The sequence below is a fragment of the Pocillopora damicornis genome, chromosome 3 (genome assembly GCF_964200805.1).
Source record: "Pocillopora damicornis chromosome 3, jaPocDami1.2, whole genome shotgun sequence".
In the NCBI taxonomy this organism is placed as follows: domain Eukaryota; kingdom Metazoa; phylum Cnidaria; class Anthozoa; order Scleractinia; family Pocilloporidae; genus Pocillopora; species Pocillopora damicornis.
This window is the reverse complement of record NC_142672.1, coordinates 28,641,130-28,663,585: the sequence shown is the minus strand read 5'-3', so window position 1 is coordinate 28,663,585 and position 22,456 is coordinate 28,641,130. Positions and strand designations below refer to the sequence as shown.

At 36.7% G+C, this 22,456-nt stretch overlaps 2 protein-coding genes across 7 annotated transcripts; one reads left to right on the top strand and one right to left on the bottom strand.

Annotated features, from left to right (window-relative positions):
• Window positions 1–299: 299 nt before the first annotated feature.
• LOC113666435 (NADP-dependent oxidoreductase domain-containing protein 1) lies at window positions 300–9,617 on the top strand. Of its 6 annotated transcripts, none has more exons than XM_027182221.2 (14): window positions 300–567; window positions 645–704; window positions 1,282–1,354; window positions 1,576–1,681; window positions 2,067–2,167; window positions 2,816–2,881; window positions 3,091–3,136; window positions 3,965–4,026; window positions 4,544–4,603; window positions 5,549–5,618; window positions 5,807–5,906; window positions 6,359–6,481; window positions 7,878–8,003; window positions 9,125–9,617. In XM_027182221.2, exons 1-14 carry the CDS (start codon window positions 494–496, stop codon window positions 9,162–9,164), a joined length of 1,107 nt encoding a protein of 368 aa, XP_027038022.2. In that variant the 5' UTR covers window positions 300–493; the 3' UTR covers window positions 9,165–9,617. The 6 variants fall into 6 exon arrangements, with proteins under 6 accessions (XP_027038022.2, XP_089057971.1, XP_089057970.1 ...); XM_089201842.1 differs by having other exon boundaries at window positions 362–567; window positions 1,561–1,681; XM_027182222.2 differs by having other exon boundaries at window positions 473–567; window positions 649–704.
• Window positions 9,618–15,202: 5,585 nt separating this feature from the next.
• LOC113666392 (transcription factor sox-3) lies at window positions 15,203–16,409 on the bottom strand. Its single transcript, XM_027182172.2, has one exon. The coding sequence runs from the start codon at window positions 16,169–16,171 to the stop codon at window positions 15,485–15,487; it is 687 nt and encodes a 228-aa protein (XP_027037973.2). The 5' UTR covers window positions 16,172–16,409; the 3' UTR covers window positions 15,203–15,484.
• Between the last annotated feature and the right edge of the window lie 6,047 nt (window positions 16,410–22,456).

The following is a 22,456-nucleotide window of genomic DNA, read 5'->3' as shown; positions in this document are numbered from 1 at the left end:
CGCTCATCTTTTGTGCATCACATCGGCGACAATGGAAGGTTTTGTTATGATAAACGGTCACACGCGGTGCTGGCAAGACTTATGAATGTTTTTATCTGTGACAAATTGAAATTATTTCCGGTTGTTGAGGAAGCATTGATCATAAAGTATTATCATTTTCGGTCTGTTTCCAAGAGAAATATACGTTGGTTGAAAAAACACACAAAGAGGTGTCGCCTGGGAGTGCATAAGGGACAGGTGTCTCGTGGGGTCAAGTGATTACAATGCAAATATGCAGATTGATGTTATCAAATCGAATCAAGATAAGGATGGAAATTCGTGAGAAGCTCGCTAGATGCTCATGAGCCTGTTTAGGCACATATGGGGAAAACAGAATTACTGTTTTCTGCTTTTGTTGACATTCTACATCTTCAATGGGGCCGAGGAGCCCTGATTAATAGAAAGGGTTGCGTTGTCTAGGGATACTTGTCAGCGGTGTTGTTGGTAAACAAACATGGCGGCCGCAGAAGATGTGACAGCGAATCTTCCGTCTCTGCAGTTTGAAGCCGCTTTAACTCTCGATGAAAAGTACGTTTCCTATAAAGGTGTATAATTTGAACGCCTTGAGCCTTAACTGACGTTATTTGTGGTTGTCTCTGTTGTAGACAGATGCTGTATTTGCGTGGACGAAGTCATGCCTTGACAGTGTCTGCCTGTGCACAAGCGTAAGTAAAAATCAAAGCTCGTGTCATCAGTTGCTTGTCCTGTTGTGCTGATTGAATTTTCTGCTTTTGAAATTTATGTGATTTCACAACAACTTTTTGATGTGTAGTTAGATATGAAAGAAATGAATTTGCAAATTATCAGACGAATGTCATTGGGAATTAAATTTACCTTTTTTGGCATGAAAGCGGCTTTTCAGCGGAGCTTGTTCATCTGGGAAACTTGCTGCCGGTACTCCCGCTGTATTAATATAATGATTTAGTGTAACGATGAAGCTCATTAAAGGAGTCGTGTACTCCAATTTCCAAAACGATAATCGTATGATCTGTTGTTTTGTTTTGATGTTTGTGTGGAAGTGTATTTAAAAGTCTTACGAACAAATGTACGTACAGCTGTAGTTTGTCCTGAATTCAAACTTAACTTCATTTAAAATATAACCAAAAAACTTGATTTGAGCGACTATGTTTATCATTGTATTCTTAACGGTACGAAGCTTGATTTGCCTTGTCTACAAGCTGGTTGAGTTGTACTCGCACAACATACTGCATACTTTATCCAGTTCTGTATGGTCATTTTTAGGGCCTTTCTGGTAGCCGTTTTAAATGATGCAAGGCAAAAAATTGTGGAAATAAAATATCCAGTGAAGAAAAAGGTATTTTAAGTTATAATGTTTTAGTGTGGCCAACATTTCTTATGTTAAGCATTGCAGAAACATTTACAAATGGCATTATTGTGAAATTAAGTTTCAGTTCACTTAATTTGTGGAGAAGTACATGTAATTCTGCTGCTTGTTCTGATTATTGAGGCAGACATAAATTGAGTACTTGGAAGAGATAGTTTGACAGTATTCTATCTAAGTTTAATCACTTTCAGTCATCCAAGCTTCTGCAAGAAGCCCCAAAGAGAGATCCACTTTTGGTAGGAATCATTGGTTGTGGACGCTTAGGAAAACAACTTGCAAATACACTACTTAAATTCTGTAAGTTGCCTGGTTTAATTTAACTCCTATATTAAAGAGGGAGTGGGGAACTATCACATCATTTGTATACAAAGCAAATTTAACACAACTTGATATTGTATAAATTGATTCATTTCTGCTCATGTGCTTTCGAAACAATCTTATTTAGCTTGTGTATAATTTACTGGTGCAATGCAGGGCATCAAATATTGATTAGTGAAAAAAACCTATACAGTTGTTAACATGTATAGTCAAGCAGAATGAAGGGTTCTTTTTATCTTATCTTTGTGCTGTGACCATCACATGGGAACACTAGCACATCCTTGTGTGCTTGGAAAATCTTTGCCAAGAGTGTTTTAGCTAACTTATTGTATAGACTACTAATACTGAAACATACATGTTTCAGCTGATGTTCATCCAGAAGAGTTATTTCTCTCAACGAGGCAGCCAGAAACTTTATCTGCCCTTCAGATGAAAGGTGTCCATTGTGGATTTGATAATATAAAGGTCTGTGAACTTTGTATTGTTATTTATAACATACTTGTCTTGTGATGAAATTGGTAACTTGAAAAATCACGGCATTAACCTGTTGAAGTCTTAACTTTTGAGGCTTCATTTTCACAATTGCTTGAATCCTTAAACTCCCAGGATCTCATTGTTCATTCTCCCATCTATCTGCTACACTGAATAAATGTAAAATGGTTTCTGTGTTTACATAGCCTGATGTAAACATGCAGGAGGTTGGGAGAACACGAGATAAGCGTAGGAAACCACGACACAAAGCAGAGTGGTTTCCATGTGGACCACTTGGAAGTTAAAGGGTTAACTCCCGTAAGGGACCAAGACAGAATTTCCTCTTTCATTATCACTATGATATCAACCAGATAAGTGATGAGAATAAAGAAAAATATCAATTTGGAGATAATTAATAGATCCAATGCTAAATTCTCTGAACTAACATATAAGAATTGATGGTGGACAGTAAGGAGAATTACAAATTTGATGTGGGAGTTAAAGGGTTGACAGCAACTCACTTGAAAGGATCACTTTATTAGCAGGTCAACACATAATTTACTTTATCCACATTGTCATTATTACACTAATTTTAAAACTTTTTTAAATCATTATCATCAGATATATATATTTTGTTCTTAGGTTTGCTCCACAGTACACATACTATTCATCTGTTGTTTGCCGTCACAGTTCCCAACAGTAGCCAAGGTACATGTTCAATTTACTCAATGGAATTAGTTTCAAAAATATCTAATCCTGGTGTTAACAAAACAACCACTTTGAAATGCAGCTCAGTGTTATATCATATAATAACTCAAGGCTTTTTGAAAATAACCTTTTCGTAACTATTTATGTTTGAATAATAATTGAAGCATTCTTAATCTATTTAACAACTGGTTTCTTTCTTTCCACTGCAGGAAATCAAGGGACATTTGAAATGCCCTGTGTATGTCTTAGTTGGAGGTAAAGTATTGCATAATGTTTATGTTGCACTTTAAATTTTAAACTTTTAGGAACACTTTGATTTGGAACTACCGTTGCTTCAGATTTTGATGAAAATAACAATAACACTGGTTTGACAGATCAATTTTTAGTTTTTAAGAGGAAATTTCCTAACCAAATATATTATAGTAATATTGAATGTTGATCATGTTTAAAATTCACATGAGTTAATATTAGGCTAACTTGAACATAGTCTTTTGTTGGCTGTGAATATATGAAAATCATATATGTGAACTGCGGATTAGTAATTAAATATGACAGCGGTATTTGCAATAATGAACACTACTTGAGCAGTGGAGGAGGTAGGGCCTGAAAAAAGTTAGGCCTGCACAGAATGTGATAACGGTGCAGTGCTCAACCAACTTAGGTAACAAGCCAACTGGGAGCTTGTCATTATGTTGTTTGGCAATACACCCATGAAGCAATGACTAAGTGACTGTGAATATACGAAAATCATTACCACAAAGATTGCTTTCATATTCATTTACTAATCCGCAGGTAACATATATGATATTCATATACTCACAGTCTCTTGTTCACCACTACACTGGTTATCATTAATTGCAACCCACAAAAACTCCTAGGTTTGCAACCTGCCAGTTGGAGTTTTAATGGTGTTACATAACTTGCTTTGAATTCTTTGTTTCCCCTTAGCTGAGTGGGGTGGCTGTAATCTAACTGATGTGGATGACTGCACTTTCATATATACTAAAAGAAATGCGTGGTGCATTCCTTTTCTGTTATTTAGAACTTTTGATTTTCTTTAAATCCTTTTTTTCTCGCACACAGGGACACCGCTTTTAAGAATACGCCAACTTCTTGAATATGAGGAGATCATTAAGCCAGATTTTGTATCCTCGAATACGCACGGCAATCAATGCAGATCCTATTTTTAAAATGTGTAGAGTTTTAAGCCCCCTCGTAAAAACCATATAAAAGCAAACAAGAACATCGTTCAGTGAAACATTGAAACCTCAATTGTTTCATCGTTCAAACTTATTTTCCACCTCAGAAGCTAGCTACTTACATCGAGAGAGCCCTAACCTATTACTAACCGAGTTTGAGGTACATGCTCTAAGGGACGGACCGAGTTTTTTTTTCCTCTCAAATTTACATGTATGCCCCAAGTACGATGTATGCCCCAAGTACGAAGTGAGCGGGCCATAAATTCTAAGCGGAAAAAAACTAGATCCCGTAGCTGACTGTGCGGACCGAGAAAAAAGAGCTTAGTAAGTTATTTATTTTATATCTGAGTCTAAATAGAGGGGCAAGATTTCAATTCAAAGAATTTGAATTTAGCGGGCCGCACAGTGAAATACAGTCCGCTGAATTTACCAATCATAGCGCATATTCTTTAACTGCGTCCAGTCCTGGAGAAAACCAGACCCAAATGAAGATTCAAGTAATAACTGGAACATCGGTAAAGACGTAAGTCTTAGTGTTGGTAGTATTCCCACTTCCTCTTTATATGAGCGCAGTCAACAGAGCTGGTCCATTGTCCTTCATGCCCCCCCCCCCCGCTCCTCTTTATATGAGCGCGGTCAACAGAGCTGGTCCATTGTCCTTCATGCCCCCCCCCCCCCCCGCTCCTCTTTATATGAGCGCGGTCAACAGAGCTGGTCCATTGTCCTTCATGCTCCCCCTTCCTCTTTATATGAGCGCGGTCAACAGAGCTGATCCATTGTCCTTCATGCTCCCCCCTCCTCTTTATATGAGCGCGGTCAACAGCGCTGGTCCATTGTCCTTCATGCTTCCCCCCCCCTCCTCTTTATATGAGCGCGGTCAACAGAGCTGGTCCATTGTCCTTCATGCTCCCCCCTCCTCTTTATATGAGCGCGGTCAACAGAGCTGGTCCATTGTCCTTCATGGCCCCCCCCCCCCCCCCCCTTCACCTCACCTCGCTTTACCTTGCAAACATTTCAAATTGTCGCATGAAATTACATTAGAAATTTTCCTACATGAACACTTCAACCCAGGATGCAACTTGGAGGATCGCCTTCTGTTCACTTCGGTAACTTTGCTGAAAATTCCTTACCGAGCAGAATTCTCGGTGTGCTAAAAGGGCTAAAATTTCCCATATGAACAGTAGACAAAGTTTTTTCCTGTTAACCAATCCAAACCGATCACTGGGATCGTATGAATAATTCTTTAGGTTTATCTAGTGTGTGCAGAGTAGTCGTCTCGACTTCTTCTCCGGAGAAACCCGTTACTGAAGTATTGTTTTGTTTTCGATCATATCTTTCTATTCCAGAGTGTTCCATGCCAAAACTTCAGAGTGCTTTTCTTTATGTCCTGAAATCAATGTCACTGTTTATTTACATTACCTTTGAGGGGTACAGTGTCTAATAAACTTGATTTGTTTTTCTCCTTCAGATAAACGAAATTCTTCGCGAAGATCCTAACAGTTGTGATGTCACCTGCCCGCTTAATCTCAATAAAGATTGTAAGTGCATGTAACGTATTGACGTCTTCTGTTACAGTGGACTAAAAAACGGCAAATGGAATGTTGAGGTTTCACAAAATGAAAGACGGAATTCATGGGTCATGTATATTTCAGGAGGAAAATCACGCCTCACATTTTGTACTGTAGCAGTTACATTATATGTAAACTCGGTGTTTTTTGATTGGCAGCTGCTATTGTGGAGACGGGAGAGGATTGGGCCGAGTTGGCCGTGGTGACTTTCCTTAACATGTGTACTGAAAAAGAGCTGGACATGGAACAGTCTGTGAGGTACTTAAAAGTGCAAAAGTACAAAAAAAAAATCTGAGACGTTTTCAATTTGCTCCGCATATTGTAGAGACGTCGTAAAAGAAAGTAGTTCTAAAGAAGGGATTTATTTTGTGAAAGTTAAAGTCCACTTATCCTCGTGTTACTTTGCAGGATACTCACCCTAAAATAACAGTATAACAGTATAATACCTACTATAAAAATTCAAAAAAACCTTGGTACACGCTATTCACATTACGTACATTTCTTGATAAGCTTATTTTTAATTGTATGTTAAAACTGTCCACTTCTTCTTCATAAACTTCATATTTTTATGAGTAGGGTCTCGCGCGACATTCGATTCGTACTTAATTTGACTGTTGCAGTTATTAAGTCAGCAAAGCTTGGCCCCTGCTGCATTCCCGTAAGTAAAGTTTTGCAGTAAGTCTTATCAGCTTTGTTTCATGTCTCTTCAGGCTTTGTAACACAATCGTGTTTGGTATGGGTCCCACAGATGACCGTGGTGATGGCATCTCTGTGGATGAACTTAATTCCGATATAAATTTGTTAGGAATAAGGAACAGTACCTCAGATGAAAAGTAAGGCTGTAAGTTATCTTCGATGTAGTAGTTGTCAGTGACTCACTTTCTCTCATTACTGGAACAACCGGATCTTATCGTCCACTGAAACTCCGATTGAAATAATACAGTGATAACAATTTAGAGATTACGGCAACATGAAAGTAGAGTATATCAGTATCTCATTGCAGAGAAAAGTGCCACATTCTTTCTTACTGAATAAGTACAGTATATCAGTATCACATTGCAGAGAAAAGTACCACATTCTTTCTTACTGAATAAGTACAGTATATCAGTATCACATTGCAGAGAAAAGTGCCACATTCTTTCTTACTGAATAAGTACAGTATATCAGTATCACATTGCAGAGAAAAGTGCCACATTCTTTCTTACTGAATAAGTACAGTATATCAGTATCTCATTGCAGAGAAAAGTACCACTTTCTTTCTTACTGAATAAGTACAGTATATCAGTATCTCATTGCAGAGAAAAGTACCACTTTCTTTCTTACTGAATAAGTACAGTATATCAGTATCACATTGCAGAGAAAAGTACCACATTCTTTCTTACTGAATAAATACAGTATATCAGTATCACATTGCAGAGAAAAGTGCCACATTCTTTCTTACTGAATAAGTACAGTTTATCAGTATCACATTGCAGAGAAAAGTGCCACATTCTTTCTTACTGAATAAGTACAGTATATCAGTATCTCATTGCAGAGAAAAGTACCACTTTCTTTCTTACTGAATAAGTACAGTATATCAGTATCTCATTGCAGAGAAAAGTACCACATTCTTTCTTACTGAATAAGTACAGTATATCAGTATCACATTGCAGAGAAAAGTGCCACATTCTTTCTTACTGAATAAGTACAGTATATCAGTATCACATTGCAGAGAAAAGTGCCACTTTCTTTCTTACTGAATAAGTACAGTATATCAGTATCACATTGCAGAGAAAAGTACCACTTTCTTTTTTACTGAATAAGTACAGTATATCAGTATCACATTGCAGAGAAAAGTGCCACTTTCTTTTTTACTGAATAAGTAAAGTATATCATTATCATACTGCAGAGAAAGGTGCCACTTTCCTTCTTATTGAATAAGTGCAGTATATCATTATCACATTGCAGAGAAAAGTGCAACTCTCTTTCTTACTGAATTTCATACCCATAAGAAAACAAACAAAACTGAGTTGGATAAAGATCAGATTTCAAACCTGGAAAAGTATTTATATGCTCACAGAGAGCCTGGAAGTATGTCTGGAAAAATTTACCTAACCTCGCTCGCCAGACCTCTCGAGTCAGAACAACACGGCTGGAGAAGTATTGGCCACTGAAATTTCTTTCCAAGGATTAGAGAATCATCTTACTTGAAACTGAAAACGAAATTCTTATCGATGCGTTTTTGTTCAGATTCTTCCCGCGTTTCGATCTCAGCAAGATCTCTTACGGTCGGAGTAAATTTGGAAAACGTCTCATGGAACCTAATGGAAGTCTGAGGCGAATGTTTGTCAAAAGATACAGAGCTGTGTTTGACAAGTAAGGAGATTGAACATTTATTTGATAGATGTAAAGAATGTAGACCGCGGGATTCTGGGACGATTGAACTCACACCGAAATTCTTAGAAATTGTTCACCTTGTGAGGAATTGTGGTAAATTTTATGAGCAAAGCTTTCCTTGTCATTGTCACTGGACGTAAGTAAGCGGTTTCCCAATTGATAAATTAATAAGCTGCCAGTATGTCGGTATCTTGTTTTCGCCTGCTTCCGCAAAAACTCGTCATATAATCTCCAAGCACATTGCGACTTTTCCGCCAAAGAAATTAAGGTTCTTGCGAGCTCACTGTTAAGGTTATGGGAAGGTCTCAAACTTGCACTCACCCTCGGATCTAGAGACCAAGGTCGCTAACATTATAGGGGGGCGGGGGTCGGTGTATACGTCTTCTTTCCTCGAGTGAGAGATGCTGTTAACAACACCAGGAAAAATTCGTGTGTCTTAGCGGCCATGTAACATTCTAGTCTACCCATAGATGGTGATTAGGTTTTCAAAGCCAAATACATGATTTTAAGACGCATTAAAAGGGACCTGATCACCCGCAGAAGAGCCGCCTTCGCTTCACTACTATTTTAAAGTGGGAGGTAGTTTACCTTTTTCACTTTTTATTCAAAGTGCCACCCGCCCCACCCTACCCACCCCACCCCTACACAAACTTTACCTCCAATCCACCCCTGGAAAACATACTGATGAACTGACCAACAAACATGCAAGCTGTGATATGTTTACTAAGAAAGAGATTGGCAAAGATTCGTTTCATCCTCTTTTGTGCTAAAAATTAAAATTTATGCCCGCGTACAACTCATCAAGAATGGACATGATTTTCCCTTTTTTCACCTACTTTTGGAAATCATCGTTGAAATTTATAACAATGTATTGAATTAAATGAAAGAAAGTACTTTTTCTATTCAGCATATCAGTAGTACAGTTGGCAAGAGAACGTTCCTTGAGCCGAGTCCTAGAATTATCTTACTGATAGTATACGACGGAATACTCCAGCGTAGGAAAGTTTCCGCAATGGATATGATCCGACTGAATTAGCTGCTTTTCGCTTCAGTTTTTTTTTCTCTGTTTTTATTAATTTTTTTTGGCTTTTTTCTTTTAGGTTCCAGTATTGGAAAGGTGTTCCTACGAATGTGTCATAATCGAAATACCTGTAATGTTTAAGGCTTAATTCCCATGTAGATGTTGTGTCATGTTACCCTCTGCGGCAAAGTCTTCGTACCTATAATTAACTTCAAGGGGTATGCTTCGTGTTGCTAAATGACTTTATATTAGGATTGAGAAAGACCACAGATCCAGAATATTATATAAAGATGAAGAAAAAAAGTAATATTTAAGAGTGACATTGAGGTGATCACATCACTAACTGTGTTATCCTGTTGCGACGACATTCTGTTGTTCTCATGTTTATTTTAAGATAAGTAAAGGGAGCACTTTTATTGCAGTTTAACACTCGCATAGAATTGCTCACATTTTTTTTATAATTATTTTCCAATAATTGTTTTACATTAGTATAACAAGAGCGATAATGAAAATTTAACGTTATCCTTTATCCCTGGTTGTAAATCTCATCATTAAACTTAATATTTTTGTTATCATGTTTTCCACTCATTCTTAAAATTTTCCAAAACTCATCTTGTCATATTAGCCGCAGATGTTTTGACGTTTTTCAAGAAACTTTGTCGAGCTGAACTTACAAATTGCACGGATGGGCTAATTAACAAAACATAACAATTTTACCAATTAAAAGCTCGTTGTCGTTAGTCGGAATGTTTGTCTTTGAGTTTAATGTTTATCCACCTCTTACGGCTGTTAATCGAAAAATGGGAATGATGCAGATTTAGGAATTGATGCAGCGATTTACTTTCCACTGGTATATTACTAAATGCTGTCTTGTATATGGTAATGATATTTCTTGAATACCTCGAAAGAGTTTGTATGTCGACTTTTTCATTCTTTTATGTATACGGACTTCATGTTGTTATCCGTTACAAATTAGAAACAATGCTCGTTTGTTGAAAACTGCTCACTAATTCGCTCGCTGTACAGTGTTTTTGTTTGCAATAGGAATCATCTGTCACGTAACAAAAAAAAAAATTAGCTTGGCCAAGTTCAGTAATTACGAACGTGGAGGAGTAATGCATTACAAGCTCCACTGGAAAGCATGCGAATCAATAGTTGGTCGGCTTGGCATTAACCGACAAATTAGCAGCTTTCTTGAATTAAGCGCAACTTTTTGTAGATGAATTGCCTGCCTCCTTCCACCCACCCTTCATTCCTGTCAGAATTCTTCTCTGGCAGCAAATGGCTGCTGTATTTTGAATCTTGACTGACATTTACAGGGGCTTTGTTAAAATCCGACTCTGTAATTGTAGATATTTCTAAATCTATCAACATCCCTTCTTGACAAACTTATACGAACCATGATATTAAGCTTAACTTGATTTGAGACAATGCCCCTGAAACTTTAAATTCGTGTCTCCAATAATAAAAAAAAGACTGAGGAAGTAGTGCAGATTCTTACTGAAAGCAAGCCCTTAAGTTTTTACAATTTCGGAGGTTTGTAGTACTGTCTGTATAATAACGACGGTATACTTAAAATCGAGATTTGGTAGCAGATTAATAAAACGTCGTGAGATTGGAAAATAATGGTATTATTGTTAGCCGCCATTTTGAAAGGATTATTCGAGTTTATTATTTTCTTGCTCTGTTGCTCTGTTGCTCGTGATGATCGTAACTCACGTGTAGAAACACGCGCGTTGCATTATATAACGTCTAAATTTAAAAGCAGAACTCTTAAATTGGGTTCAGACAGTATCATGATTGTGTAGGCTGTTTTTAATGGATCTCCTTAACTATCTCACCTGCACCTCTTGTACGCTAAATAAAATAATTGCAGCGGGGCGGAATTTCCTGTCAGTTGCTGTTAAATTTTTTACAAATTGTGTAAAGATTCTGAAGTTTGTTATTTCTCTAATGGTCTTTGAGTCACAACAAGTATCCTTGTCATTTATTTCGAAGCAATTGACGAGGAAACAGAAAATCGGAATATGTATCTATGGAACAGGGTTATTGGTTACTAAGCAAACATTTGTGCTGTGTTGGCGGGCAAGTGTAACGGTTTGTTCTTTAACAACTGTTAATTGATAAAGGTGAGGGGAACTGCTTTGAAAAGCTGACGTTTAGAGCGCAAGCCTTTTTTCGGAGCAATCCTAATTATATGTAGCACGAGCTCTGTAAATTCATCAAAGATGCGTTCTCTTTTAGTATAATTTTCTTTGCTTGACTCAGTTTCCGTTTTAATATTGATTTTCCAAGATTTCGTAAATTTGAACAGGCTTAGCAGACAAAGTGTTAAGTTTCCAAGAGAAGATAGTATCCTGCTCTATGCAATACGCATACTTAGCCAGCCTCCCGTCGCAATTGGTAAATTATTGATGCCAACACACACCAGGGCACATTTGCGGCAGTATTTTCTTCTTTAACTTGTAAAATGTAAGTGGAAGTTTTTTATGCCTGCAACTGAGTGTTCTCATCCCCTCAGTAAATCGTAGCAATAAAAATTGATCAGAACTTTAGCTTGTGATCTCAATAAATTTTTGGAAGCAACACTCCAAAGCAGTCCGTGAAAGAGATCTGTTGCGACTGCTTCTTCCCTCAAGTTTGCCACATCTTTGAAGTCTATAAGATCTCATGCTGCTACGAAGATTTTTTCATTTTTCTTAATTTAGTGCTCTATTTTACGCTTTCGAAGCGACGATTGCACTTTGGAGCCAATGTTCCCGTGACGAAAGGATCTCGTGTATTGTTATTCTAGATATTTTTACCCCTAGTGTTTGTTTCTTTACGACAAAATATTTTGGTCCTCCTGGAAACTTACTCTTGCCATCAAAACTTTGAAATAAACAATTTACTTTCAATTTCAATTTAAGGATCAAAATTTAAAGCTGCCAGACAGGGATTGTCGAAATTCAATTTTAGATTAGAGCTTCCAATGTGAACTTTTTTTGGGTGAATGGGGCAGTTGGAGACGTGCTTTTGGCACGGGCTGAATTAAATGAGAACCCAAACAGAATTTTTGATAACTCAGTTTTTTTTTTCCGGCAAATGATGATATCTTAAACATTGGACTGCCAAGTCGAGCGAAAGATTTCCGTTAAGAGAAGAAAGAAAGAAAGAATCATGTCTGAAAAACAGATACTCACGTAAGAGCCACACCCGAGCCTCAATGTTATCTGAAACGTGAGGCAATAGAACATCATAATTTTCCCTTCAAACGTCTCAACAACTCCTAAGCTCCCGTTTTATTTCGCATTATCTCATGGCTGAATTTTTTCCTAGCGGGGGTAACAAAGTTGTAATCAGCTGAAGGATGCATTTTGTAATTGTCGGCTCAAGTAATACCCTAGCCTGTTTTTAACCGCAAACTGATTACAGGTAGAAAATTTGACAACTTTCCAAAACTTGATTTTATCTTTCAGATAATAAAGCATTGAAGCAAAATGAAACAGATAAATCTCTTATGCCTTGTAGAAATTACAGAAGGTAATATCTTGAGACTCTTTCTATCATTCGATGAAGAGAATGCCATTCAAAGAAAGAATTTCTTAATTTTCATCTAAAAACAAAGAATAACAAGTGACCATGACACTGAGGACATTTATTACTTTTAGTTCGCCCAAGTCCAAGCCATTTGCTATTCTTTACAGGTTATCCGTCTAGCGGCCACAATTCAGTTAGTATAAGAAAAAAATTGAATGTTCTTACGGAGAGTTAATCCAATCGCGTTTTTTGTCAGGTAACACAAAATTTAGGTTAATCCTTTTCAAACACTATCATCCTTTTTGATACATCAAATTGAAGATGGTATTGAGAGTGTGAAAATAGGTTTTCGAAATTAATAATACAATATTGGAAATAGAACAGTCCTTCATCGCATTTGGCATTCAAACAGTGCTTTGTTATTGAAATGCTCCGGTCAGCAAGCTAAAAATGCGTTTGAATGTATGTAGGCACAGACAAAATTTCTTAAAACAGAAAAGGCAATATATCTTAGAAATTTCTGTGGTAAGCAATTCTTTTTACTCCAACAATCTACATCATTTGGAAACTCGCCATAGTTTGGTTGTTGTGGTTTCCATTTTGTTATGGCAGTCTGCGATGTAAATTCTTATTGCTTTCGCCTAACAGGCAGGGCAGGTGTTTCGGAAATGCCAGTTGATGAATTCGCCACCATGAAAACAGTTACAAATTAATTCAAAGTTGTGCTTTTCACCCAATTTTTTCGTTTGTTAAAAAAGGTTGAAGAATCTTTCAATATCAATAGAATAAACAATATTTCCTTTCTCTCAAGATAAATTTGATTGTTCGGTACATATAAAAAAGAGTTCCTCCATGTCCAGTGAACACGTCTTAATTGTTGGCCTTAACTTGGTGCGATAGCTAACAGTAGCACAAAAAGCGTTATGACTTTCTATATATAAACCAGTTTTCAAGAACTTTGTAATTTGAAAGTAGACAGGAGATTTATATAAATATATATATATTTTTTTTTTCCTCGTCAAAAAGAGGCGCTCTTTGATGAGAAAACAAACGGTGTATGTACTACATATTTTTTTCAAATTGCAACGTTTTTGAAAACGGGTACATATGTATATATACATATATCTATGTGTGTGTGTGTGTGTGTGTGTGAGTGTATATATAGAAATATATATTTTCGCTTCTGATTTGAAATCTATTTTTGAGTGTGTACTTTCACCTGTAGCCTTTAGAAGTTAGAAATGAGTATGCCCTCTATCGTCATCGCATTTAATTGGAGTACTTTAATTAACACGAGTAATTTCGGCCAGGGTTTTTTGAAATGTTGGAGTATCAAATGACAAAATTCAAAGTATGCGGACTCAAGGCGACCTTTTTCACTAAACAATAGGGGCAATAAATTGAGGTAAAGAAGGTCTTCGAAAACCCTCTAACTTTAGAAATGCTTTCTGAGCTGTTGCTAATCAACAAATGTATAAAACGTTTTCATTCCATCAAGTTTCTCTTATAATTTTTTTAAACTATTTTGCGATAACTTCACGCTTATAGACTTATAAAGCGGATCCTACTTCTCTTTCGATCATCACAGAGCTGCATAGCCATAAAAAATATATATCCTCATGGTAGACTAGGCCACCATGATGATAGAGCAGGATCTGGTATTGTTGACTTTAAAATGCTACTGTACCTAGCCTCGCAAACAAAATCTTTACTCTTAAATTTCAATTTGGTTTTTATTTTTTTATTATTACAACTTTTTCTAATTTTTTCAAGGTTTAGTTGCACTGTTTTGAGAGATTGACAAAGTATTGACAATCAAAAGGCCGTTCACCCCTTCTCTTGCCTTCGGTTATTTTCTTTACTAATTAGCAAAAAATGCATCCAAAGTGGAATTGAAATCTTTAACTAGGATGGTTGTATCGATGGTGATGATCTTCGTCATGTTGCCTCCCTTTAGAGCAAGAATCGAGGATAGCAAATATCATTTTACTTAGCGTCTCTAAAGTATCGTTTAGTCAAACAGGTCTATAGATAGTTGCTGTGATCACGTTTTTCATTTAGTAGATGAAGATTGTCTTACATTTTAGAACTAGTGTTAGTTCATTTAACTTTGCTGGCAAGTTTGATCTACTCAGTGTTTAAGGCGTTATTGTTTTGGTTAAACTAAATTCAACTTGAAGTGAAAATATTTTTAAACAGATTTACCTTATTCTCTGAATCCCTCCTAATGCGCCAGAGCGCCCATTGGTATTTTACCTTGAAATTCTGTTAGGAACTTGATCCGGGAATTTAATCTCTCTATGGTATCGCGATGCAAAATGATATATACTGATAGAGAAAAGGTTTCGTTTGGTATATCACTGCGGCTCCACTTGCTATTCAGTTGATTGCAGTGTGTTGGTTGTCGTATTGTTTCACCATGACACAAATTCAGGTATCTGTTTTCTTTAAGACAGGTTGAAGTATTTTGAGAGATGGGCTTCATTGTTACTTGGTTAAAACGCGAGTCATTTCTTAGAAGCCTTTTGGAATCGATTCCTACCGTTTATCCCATCCCTCAGGTTAATACGAGTGTCGCGTTTTGTCTAATAAGAACGTTTGACCAACAGACAACATTAAATGGCAAACAAAGTAACGCTTTCTGTTTAAAACAACCTCTTTATTCATTAATCTCTTCTTTTCTGGAAGAATTGCATGCAACTCGTGTATAAATGAAATAAAACTACGTACTTTACACTAGTTGAATATTATGGTTTGACGTGCTGAGAAATAATTTTATAAACAAAGTTTAGAATATTTCAATATCATCTTCGAACTCAAGAGTCATATGTTTACAAAAACGAATGACCGGAAACAAGTTTTTATGGTGTTTAAAATACAGAAGTTTGCAGCGTGTTTTCACTAACTTGGCTGATTTCCTTCAGCGAGGAATGTTAGTTCCTAGTTGGCTTTGCGAAGCCATGGGACATTGTCCGTGTCCATAGTAAGACTTAAAATACGAGCTTTGGAACGGGGAAAATAAGGGTGCCTTTTCTTGAGCTCGCTCAGACATGGTGTGAGCTTGATAACTTGAAGTTGGAGAAACAAGCGCCACTGGAACGTGACTGTGATGCGGATACTCGCTAGGTGGAATATGAGGATCCTGGCTTGGTAGAGAGTATCCACTTGGAATGTATGGGCGTTTAGTAACGGTTGCTGTGGGTGCGTTAACCAACGGCATCACGAAGGCTTCACTGTAAGGAGGAACGTGAGGGCTGAGGTAATGATGCATTGGGTAGCTGTAGCCGGGCGAGAGGACATCGAAGTTGGAGCTGTAACCAAACGTGGCGTAGGTGTCTTTGCTGCGAGCATTTTTGTTCTTCCTTCGACGCGGTTTGTAAGAGTAGTCTGGATACTTCTGGCTATGAATTGAGCGCAACCGCTTGGCCTCCATCACGAAGGGCTTCTTCTCTTCGTCGCTTAAGCGACTCCACTCGGCTCCAAGTAGTTTGCTGATTTCACAGTTCAGCATGTTTGGATACTTGAGAGCAAGTTTGCGGCGTTCAGTCCTTGACCAAACCATGAAGGCGTTCATGGGACGTTTTATGTGCTCATCTGTATCTGCCATGTCTCTTTATCTCAAGCTTGGTCTATCTGCAGGTTTTGGGCGCGTACTCTGGACTCTTTGCGTGTAAATGTTACTTTCCGTCAGAAACGCTTCGTTTTGATATTTCAATCAACGGTGCTGAGCAGATGAGAAGAGAAGAAGGTGTTGTGGATTTATCACCGGACTTTCGACTTGTTTCAATATCGCGCGTTCACAAGTGCACATGAAGCTGTTCAACCTTCAAATGCCTCGTCGAATTTTCGGTACTTCATATAAGAGAGCCCAAACAATAAATACAATGAGCTCGTGAATTATTTATGTAATTCTGTGCGGGAGTTTAGCGTACTGAGATCAGCTGCAGAGTTGTGAAATACAGCTGGCACGTTGAAAACAATAGCTTTTTAATGGTCTTAAGTTTTGCTCAAAACACCTATTTAGGGGCTAAAACTGATCCGAAAACTATGAAAAATCTATTAAATTTGAAATCGAAAATTGAATTTATATTAGTTTGGGATCCATCTCATTTTGTACCATCAGATGATAATCTCAATAATGGAGGGCGAATAACACCATTTATGCGATAAATTACAGATATACTTACCAAGGAATATTTTTCATTTGCTCCTTTAACTATTTCCGATAGATTCTGTTTTTAAGCCTTAAATTTTAGTATTCAATAGTCGCTGACAGCTAGCTGGTAGGGGGATTCAATGTTTAAAGAATAAGTAAAAAAGCACACAATGAATAAAACAAAAAAAATTGTCTTCCTCATAAACATATGTCACCAGGGTAAGCCGAACAAAATTAACTATGAAATTAAAAAAAAGAGAAAAAAAAATGGAATGAATCTGAAAAAGCTATTTCATTTGCATGCAAAATCCTTGTGATACTATTTTAATCTAATACCTGAAAACTGGGTGGATTTTCATTTAAAAAGGTCACCAGTAAAAGCATAGTGAGAGCTCCAAGGAATTATTTCGCCCTAACCAAGGGCGACGGCAATGATGCCAATGTATGAAGTTGTTTTCACAAAAACCATTTGATTCAAATGAAAATAGGGGGCTTTTCTAAAATATTCAAATAGTGATGCAAGTTTACTGAGAAGGTTTCAGTGGAATAGCTTTTTTTCAATTGGGGTGGTACAGACATGTTGAATTTGACACAAAATCAGGGAGGCTTTTCCCTCGTTGAAAACCAATTACTAAGAATTCTTCCTTCTGAGAGGTACCTGCTGGCTGTCCTTTCATTAACGACCTTGTACAAAGACTAAATAAGCATAATTAATAACTTCGAGACAGCAATGGCGATAGGCTTTTTAAACAATGTTTATGAGTAAGCGCATACAATAAACGATTTGCAATCGATTCTTCCACATTGCTTAAAACGCGAAAACGAGAAGCGGAAAAGCGATAGAATCCTTCCTTGGAGTCTTTTTGTTTTGTTTTGTTATTTTTGCAAAGGAATCGGCGAGATAGCTGTATTTTGAGTTACAGTTTTTAATTACACGTGATTAAACATGGGATCTTTTTTTTTTTGCTAATTTGAATCTCATTTAAAGAAATAGTTGTTGTGAGTGAGTGTGTGTTTTTTCACCATCGTGAAGAGTTAATTTCTTTGTACACATCATCAACTATTACAGAGCTTTAAAACAAAGGAAGAGCGTATCAGACGAAAAAATCAGCTCACAGTTAATTTGTGTAAACATATATAGCTGCTGTTTATAACAGTTTTATTCTGTTAATGAGCGCTTTTGTGCGAGAGGCAGGCAAAACCGAAAGGAAAGTGTTTTCCTTCTGAGAAGAAATTAGTTGAGGTTTAAAGATGAAGACTGAGAGCCTTGACAGAGTTTGCTTTAAATATTTTAATGGATGCGATAAAAAGAGCTGCTGCCCGTTTCTTTTTTAATTTTATGTTATCTTTCTTTATGACACACGACCGCAAGAGTAAACATACTATCAAAGGCTTTCTTGACTTTCTTAGCGTTAAATGTACCAACTAATCTTAGTCAAAAGGTACACGCAGTCCTTTTCGCGGACATGTTCAAATATATACTTAGGTTGTCTTGTATTTCGTAATAACATCGCTAAATTGAGTTCCATACCTTGCATTGTTATGTAAAATGAACTGAATGATCGTTCCCAGCAGACGATAATTGTTTTTCCTCAATCTTTTTTTTCACTTCCTAATTGGAAAGGGGATAACAAAGGTTGGTAATAAACCGAAGTTATTCGTGCAAACACTTTGGTCACTCTTTGTAATTTTAAATGACTTGCGGGAATTTCTAAATCGCGCTAAACAACTTATACTGCTTTAATCGAACTGGTGCGAACTCTGAGAGTTTCAAATTAAATAACACCTTTATTAAGGCTTTCAGGTTCTTCCAGGTTCTTCTCAGTTTAAGTAATATATTGTCACGATCGAGGCGTAAAAGTGTTAAAGCTTTCAGCGCCCCGCTGCTCGTGTTTAAATGGATTAACATTAACACACATAGCCACAAGATATTTTATGATAACGGATAAGTTGAATGTAAAATTTTGGCTTTAAGCCTGAGATTTGTTTCAATTCTGCTTGCGGTTATTATCGAGGTTGGTACAGTCTTATTTCCCATTGAACCTCAATTGAAATTTGGGGATTTGCCCATAGGCTTTACCAAGGTCAGCCATTCTTTACAACTGAATGATTTAAAGTCTTTCTTCCTGATAGACTTCACCAAATTTCAGAGTTAGGTATTGGACAAATCGTCTTACGTGGGTGAATTCTCTTCTGTTCTTCGTGTATTCCATTCAAAAGGCCTTTCGCCTTATATTCACTTAATATTTCAATATCGTTGACTTTTCTTATGAAACCCGCTTCGTGGTGTTGTAGCATTTTAATTAACGAATACTGACTGTTGTGAAATAGCTGATTGTAATCTTCGTTGCTTTTAGCAACCATTGTATTATAGCATCGACTAAAGGCAAAGCCAGTCACGATAGAAGAATTATTTGTGTTCCTCCAAAAATGACAGTGTGTGTTTAATGTTAAAACCTGTCCTTAGCATTCGTATGGACGCCTTTCCATTCCTTCTTAGTTGTGTTCTATAGAATACTCATTACATGATTTCATATTCCTGATTCCTCGGCTTTGTGATATCAGACAATTACGGAATAGAGACGACAACGCTACTTCTGTAAAGAATACTCTCAAACATTCCTCTTTTCTTAAGACCCTTCTTACCCACGATGGCGATGTTTTTGTCTTCAAACCGTGTTTAAATAGTATTTTTGTTTCTTATTAACGTGCAGACATCCTGGCTATCTTCCGAAGCCATTCTTGTTTCATTGTTCAGGAACCATGCTCTGAACACGACTTCTGTTATTCAAAAGTGGGCCATATTCAAAATGTGTTAATGGTTCTTCTTTAAAAAAAACTATTATCTTAAATTTACTGCCCAGCAACAGAAACATATGTTTCTGTTCATAAGTAAAGAATTATTGAAGTGGAAAAAAAATTCATTTTACGCTTTTTCTATCCAGCGATACAAAGTTTATGAAATAGTCACTGGGCAAATTGATTTCGCCACGAACTGTAAAATTAATCTTACGTAAACGTAACTCACTTGTCTCAATATTTAGTCTTGGTCTTTTGACAACACAAAACATTGTATAGACAACATATGATATAACAATATTGGACTTTATTCGTTTGTAAATGCTAATATCTTTTTAAAAGACCCCTCTAACATAACAGATAACTTGGTTTGTGACTTTTTAGGTAGAGGCACCAAAGAACAGATGGATTTTTATCTTAAAACAAATTATTAGAGCAAATAATAAAGTAAACCACTTAGAAGGGTGATCAGTGTTTTGTACACCGCGTTAAAAAGTCGCAATCACAATAAGAAAATCGGGTCATAAATTACGCGCAGATATGTTTATTTAATATTCCATAGGGGTAAATTCCCAAGAAAGTAAATGGTTGGCTAGAAAACTTTGTGTATAAAGAGGATAAGATTCCCAATGATACTTTACAATTAAAAAGGAAAATAGTTTAAAGGGATTCATCTTTGATAGCTGATGAACTGAAAAAATAATTCGTTTCTTCTACGCTTGAATAATCTTCTACAGTCTCTTTCAATTTTGCAGTTTGCGATTAAAGGTGTAGATATCGGCAACATGTACATGTCGCCCCAACAACGTATTAGCAAGCTGATATTTATTTCGTAAACGTGGTTTAAATTGTATGGCAAAGTTTTTATCATGTAAGTGAGGTTACTTTTCACTCCTATCCTGAAGAACGCCTCTTGTTCTTCCCTAAATTATATGATGAGTGACTTGAATTTTTCATCTCATTTTTAGTGGGAGCAATTAAGCGATAGTACAAATTGTAAATCTCCTACTTAACAAAAGCTTAATTTGCTTCTAGGTATCTGTTTCCCTTGTTTTGCTGAAAATTTGGGTTGGATCCAAAGCGCAATGTCTTCTTACAACTTTGTTACACGAAAACGGGTTTCGTCTTCAGAGTAAAAAAGAACCACTGGTATTTCATAACTTGAGTAATTACAAATCGTTTTCATTTCTGTCTTTTCCACCTCTGGTATTCTCATTGTTGCCATTTTAAGGTACAACTCAACAACTTTCGAACAAACTGCTAAAATGGTGCATGCCTTCTGAACACTGAATTAATGATATCGCCCACGTGGGCAACCATGAATACTGTTGAATGGTTCAAGGTTGTTTTTTTCTCCTTCGAAAGTTTGCAGATGTCTTATGTGATGGAAAATGTTCAAAATTAATTTGGTTTTGGATAAACAGTGTCTCCTCTCGCCACACGCTTACCTGCTGTATACTGTGTACTTCCACACACAAAAACAAACGGAAAAACGTACTTGTAAGTATATGGCTCCGTTCCTGTTCAAATACACGCTTCTTTTGTTTACACACGAGGGAACTTGTGGGTAACATGTGAAGGGTTTCCACTAAAGCAAAGTGCTGTAAGCATAAGTTTCAAATGTTGTTTTGGCCCAAAACTATTAAGAAATTCGAACGTAGAAATTTTCTTGCAATAACATGGTAAATCACACCTTTGAAGATTGTGCGATATCTGCAAAAAGGTAGTGAATTGCATTTAGTTGTCGATGTTTGTACATGCATGGACAAAACTTCTCTTGTTAACCAAAATTGGCAGTACCGAAAGGAAGTATCGAGCAGAAAAGCAATATACGTCTGTCTTTGGCGTACAAGAACTGTGCCGTTTGTTAAAAAACCTATTATTGTTTAAGTTTCCCTTTTTGTAAACCCTGCACAATGCAGTTAATTATCTCCTATGCATATATGTAAAAGTACACCCGTAACAGTTTTTATCGTATCTTATTAGAAACTCGTTGCGTGAATTTTACATCATAAGATGTGACAAATATAAGGCCTAAAATGTCGCCATTATTTCTGACACGTGCCGGTTCAATTTTTTCTTCTTACTTTTAAGGAGAAGTGTCAATGTAATGCACGTCATTTTTTAATTAGATGGCTTTCAAATGTGGTTTTTCCGGGGCAGCCAAATTTAAATAAAGCTTGAGAAGGTGTCACTTTTTTCGGGTCGTTTTGTCACGGGTCGTTGCTAAAACTCGCCTCTTCTTAGGCAGAACTCTTTGCACTCTTCAACTTCTTGAAGTCATTAAGCATGATTGAGTTTTGCAAGGTGATTGAGTTTTTCATGCTTGTTTGATAACAGCGTGGTTGTTGATGGATCTGTGCAAAAAAAACTAGTTAAATTACGCTTAAAATATTCTTTACAGATAGATTCAGGTAATCCGTCTTAAAGAAAAGAAAGTTAATATTTGAATGCCTTAAAAGACAAAGAACTATACTGGTGACTCAGTTCTTAGAATCCTGCATGTATGTGTGAGTTCTAAACTTGCGCAGAGCGTAAGGTGTTTCTAGGTGTTTAAATCTTCTGGTTAAGTTTCAATTTCAAAGTTTTAACCATTTCTGAGTTTTTAACGTACTGCTTTGTAAAGAATTTGCATGAAAGAAAATTTCTCTGTGAATCAGACCTGCCTAAGATTAGATGCACCGTCTTTTTTTAGAACTCACCTATAAAATGTTTCTTTGATTTAGCAGGCAGCTGAACTGAGTGGTACATATCACGCAGTTTTAGTGAGTCCCTTCCCTGTTCTCTTTCTATCATTTTTCTTTTATCATCATCACTGTTATTCTGATCTTTCTTTTCCGTTATTTTTTTCCTTCCTGCCTTAGTGCGTTCTCTTTCAAAGTAATCGTTCCATTTTTCACAAAGCAAAATACTTAATGCGACCAGGTTAAAAACAAA